At 45.1% G+C, this 3,893-nt stretch overlaps 1 protein-coding gene across 1 annotated transcript; it reads left to right on the top strand.

Annotated features, from left to right (window-relative positions):
• Positions 1 to 1,000: 1,000 nt before the first annotated feature.
• On the top strand, positions 1,001 to 2,403 carry LOC149465119 (vomeronasal type-2 receptor 26-like). The gene has a single exon (XM_089673616.1). It carries the CDS (start codon positions 1,015 to 1,017, stop codon positions 1,891 to 1,893), a length of 879 nt encoding a protein of 292 aa, XP_089529742.1. The 5' UTR covers positions 1,001 to 1,014; the 3' UTR covers positions 1,894 to 2,403.
• The last annotated feature ends 1,490 nt before the right edge of the window (positions 2,404 to 3,893 follow it).

Here is a 3,893-nt window from a genome sequence, read left to right as displayed (position 1 = left end):
ATCCCGTCCCGCAAGCCAAAGTCCTTGGCGTCATTCTGGACTCTAACCTTTCCTTTCAACCTCATGTCAAATCACTTACAAACACATGCAGGCTCCACCTCCGCAACATCGCCAAGATACGCTCCTTCCTCACCCCAGACACCACTAAACTACTCGTGCACTCCCTGATTATCTCACACCTCGACTACTGCAACTCCCTCCTCACCGGCCTACCCCAGCACAGGCTCTCCCCGCTCCAGACCATCCTAAACTCAGCGGCCAGACTCATTCACCTCACCAACAGCTCCACCTCTGCCACCCCCCTCTGCCTATCCCTCCACTGACTCCCGATTGCCCAACACATCAAATTCAAACTACTAACCCTGACCTACAAAGCCGTGCACAACACTGCCCCTAACTACCTCACCAACCTGATTCCCAAGTACCACCCTACCCGTACCCTTCGCTCTTCACAGGACCTCCTTCTATCTTGCTTTCTGGTCTCCTCCTCCCACACATGATTGCAAGACTTCTCAAGGTCCTCCCCCATCCTCTGGAACTCACTGCCCCAATCCATCAGACTGTCACCTTCCCTCCTCACCTTCAGGTGCACCCTGAAAACCCACCTCTTCAGGGAAGCCTACCCCTCCCTCACCTAACAGCCGTTCTCCTTCATTCTTCCTACCACTCCATCCCCCACAGCCACTTCCTCCTGTGCTACTACCCCCTCCCTCCTAGATTGTAAGCTCGAAAGAGTAGGGCCCTCTAACCCCTCGTGCACTGTTGTTGTTGCTGTTCTGTTTCTTGTATTGTCCCCCCCACTCTATTGTACAGCGCTGAGTAAACCCTTTGGTGCTATATAAACTCGATGTAATAATAATAATAATAATAATAATAATATCTATCTCCCACAATTAACTGATGGAAATCTCATTTCTAGCTGGGAGACAACACAAGACAGTTCATTTCCTCAGAAGCTCTGACCCCGATGCTCATTGTGTTTGTATTGTTCTTCCTGCAGACAGTGAAAACTGCATGAAATGTCCTGATGATGAATGGCCAAATGAGAAGAAGGATCGGTGTGTTCCAAGAGTGGTGGAATTTCTCTCCTACACTGATGACACCATTGTTGCAGTATTTTCAGCTGTCTCCATCCTCTGTTGCCTTCTGACTGGTTTAATATTGGGGATATTTATATATTACCGGGATACCCCCATTGTTAAAGCCAATAACCGGAACCTGAGCTATCTTCTCCTGGTCTCCATCATGCTGAGCTTCCTCTGTGTCTTCTTGTTCCTCGGCCATCCAGTAGATGTGACCTGCATGCTGCGTGTCACCTCTTTTGGTGTCATCTTCTCAGTTGCCGTCTCTTCTCTACTTGCCAAAAGTATCATGGTGTGTATTGCCTTTAAGGCCACCAAACCTGGGAGTCACTGGAGGAAATGGATGGGAACCAAACTGCCCAATTGTATCATTTGTGTCTTCTCACTGGTCCAAGTCATAATCTGTGTCACTTGGTTGTCTATTTCTCCCCCCTTCCAGGATCGAGACACTCACTCTTATCAGGGGAAGATCATCATTCAGTGTAATGAGGGTTCAGTTATCGGCTTCTACTCTGTCCTGGGATATATGGGGCTTCTGGCAGCTGTGAGCTTCATTATAGCTTTTTTAGCCAGGACATTACCGGACAGTTTTAATGAGGCCAAGTACATCACCTTCAGCATGCTGGTGTTCTGCAGTGTCTGGATTGCCATGATCCCGGCCTATCTGAGCACCAGAGGGAAATACATGGTGGCTGTGGAGGTCTTTGCTATAATAGCATCAAGTTCTGGACTTCTTGGCTGTATATTCTTCCCAAAATGTTACATAATTCTGTTCAGACCTGACCTGAATACAAAGACAGTTATCCGCTGATATGTATGGAGCAACACTGGGCTACCTGTAGTTATGGCATTATCTCTATTATTATATATATATTTTAGTATTGTACTCGTGTTTGGGAATTTAAATATTTAATACTTACCTCTTCGGTAGATGGTGAGTCTAATTGAGTCTCTCTTGAAGAGCTATGGATGCCACTAGTATCAGATACTTTGGGTTTGTTGGAAACCTTGTCCCCTGCTGGGTGTAGTGATTCCTCCCATCAACCGTTACATCACTACAGAACAATGTAGTCTCTTATTGAGGAGGAACCACAGTGACCAGAGGGGGACAAAGTATCAAAAACATCCTAAACCGTCAGATACCAGAGACACCCATCACTCAAGAGAGGGAAGATTTCTGTCATCACCTTCCATAAAGGTAAATATTAAACACGTTCTCTTAGAAGATGATTGAGATGTCATTTGTCAGTGTCACATTCATTATATTTATCATTGTATGTAGATGTATCCGACTATATCAATAAATTCATAAAGCAGTAAAGGTGTACAGAAGAATGAAGTCATACAAATTACAGGAGCATAAATGACATGAAGAAAAACAGTAATGCAAACAGCAGGTCACATAGAATTAGTAGACTGAACGGAAGTTTACAGCCAGTAGTAATGGTGGAGAACAAATGTCTTCATCTTGTGGATGTAAGAGGGAAGGAAAAGGGAGTATAGAGAGGGAAGTTAAAGTGGAGCTCCACCCAAAAGGGGAAGTTCCGCTTGAAGCCTTTGTCCCTCGCTCCTCATTAAGGATTGGCACCTTTGGGGAGCGGGTACCCGAATTTAACAGGTACCCACTCCCACTTCCCCTGCAATCGCCTGAGCAATCGGAAGTTGTCCTCCCCCCCTCCCTGCCCGTAGTCTTTTGTGTCATGTGACAGGTCCCAGAAGACTAAGGGGCTATTCAGGAAGTGCAATGCTTCTCCCGCATGCTCAGTGGGCACCTGGCTGTGAAGCCGCAAGCTGTCACAGCCGGGTGCCCACATTGAAGATGCCGGCACCAGGGAGAGAAGACAGCCGGTGAAATCAGCGGTGGTGGTGAGGACATCTCTGGACCCAGGGACAGGTAAGTGGCTGTATTTTAAAAGTCAGCAGCTACAGTTTTTGTGCTGCTGACTTTTATTTTTTCCTGGTGGAACTCCGCTTTACGGTTAAGGCAGGGTAGAAGGAGGAGAAATATTGGAGGAGGGTAATCAAACACGGGAGTGGACTAACAATACAAGCAAATAGTTCCAGTCAGCAATACAAGGCAATGTAAGTACATGTCATCAATCTTATAAAGTACAATCTGCGTAATTTAGCCATATGGACCAAATTAGAAGGAATTTTTTGTGCTAATAATTTTTTTTTAATTCTGGTATTTTTTCCATTTTACATTGGTAGTTAAAATCTTTAAGAGTGTTGACCATACTGGGCTGTGAAAGGAATTCCATATTCTAACAATGGTGCGTTCAGCTGCAAAAAGTAGGTAGAGAACCACAAATTTAACATTAAGGGGTATTTGTAAAGTACCTAAATTCAGTAATGTAAGGACAGTGTCAGGTAAGATCTAAGTTACATAGTTAGTCTGGCTGAAAAAAGACAAAAGTCCATCCAGTTCAACCATAGAAAAAAAAAGTTATAATCCTACACCCACGGTTGATCCAGAGGAAGGCAAAAAAAACCCCAGTGCCCTATAATATTAGAGGCTAGGAAGTAGATAGCATTCCAGTAAGGGTGCATAAAATATGGGGAAAAAATCTCATTTCTCCACATAGTCACCAGCACCTAGGGGACCATGTCAGGTATAATTTAGGTAACTTGAAGGGGGTAGAATACCAATGATGGAGTGTTTTTTGGCCAACTTCCCGGAGACTGAAACAGTAGAGCTTACCGTATATATAGTGGAGAGTGCGGCTTTCCAGCTCTCCTTGGTGAGGACTTTATCTATGTTCCCCTCGCACACATTCTTGGAAGTACGGCTCATCAATGGTGGGTGATGTA

This window comes from Staurois parvus, unplaced genomic scaffold (genome assembly GCF_062004578.1).
Source record: "Staurois parvus isolate SC_StPar_1 unplaced genomic scaffold, SC_StPar_1.0 ptg000143l, whole genome shotgun sequence".
In the NCBI taxonomy this organism is placed as follows: domain Eukaryota; kingdom Metazoa; phylum Chordata; class Amphibia; order Anura; family Ranidae; genus Staurois; species Staurois parvus.
This window is presented reverse-complemented; position numbering and strand designations above follow the sequence as displayed.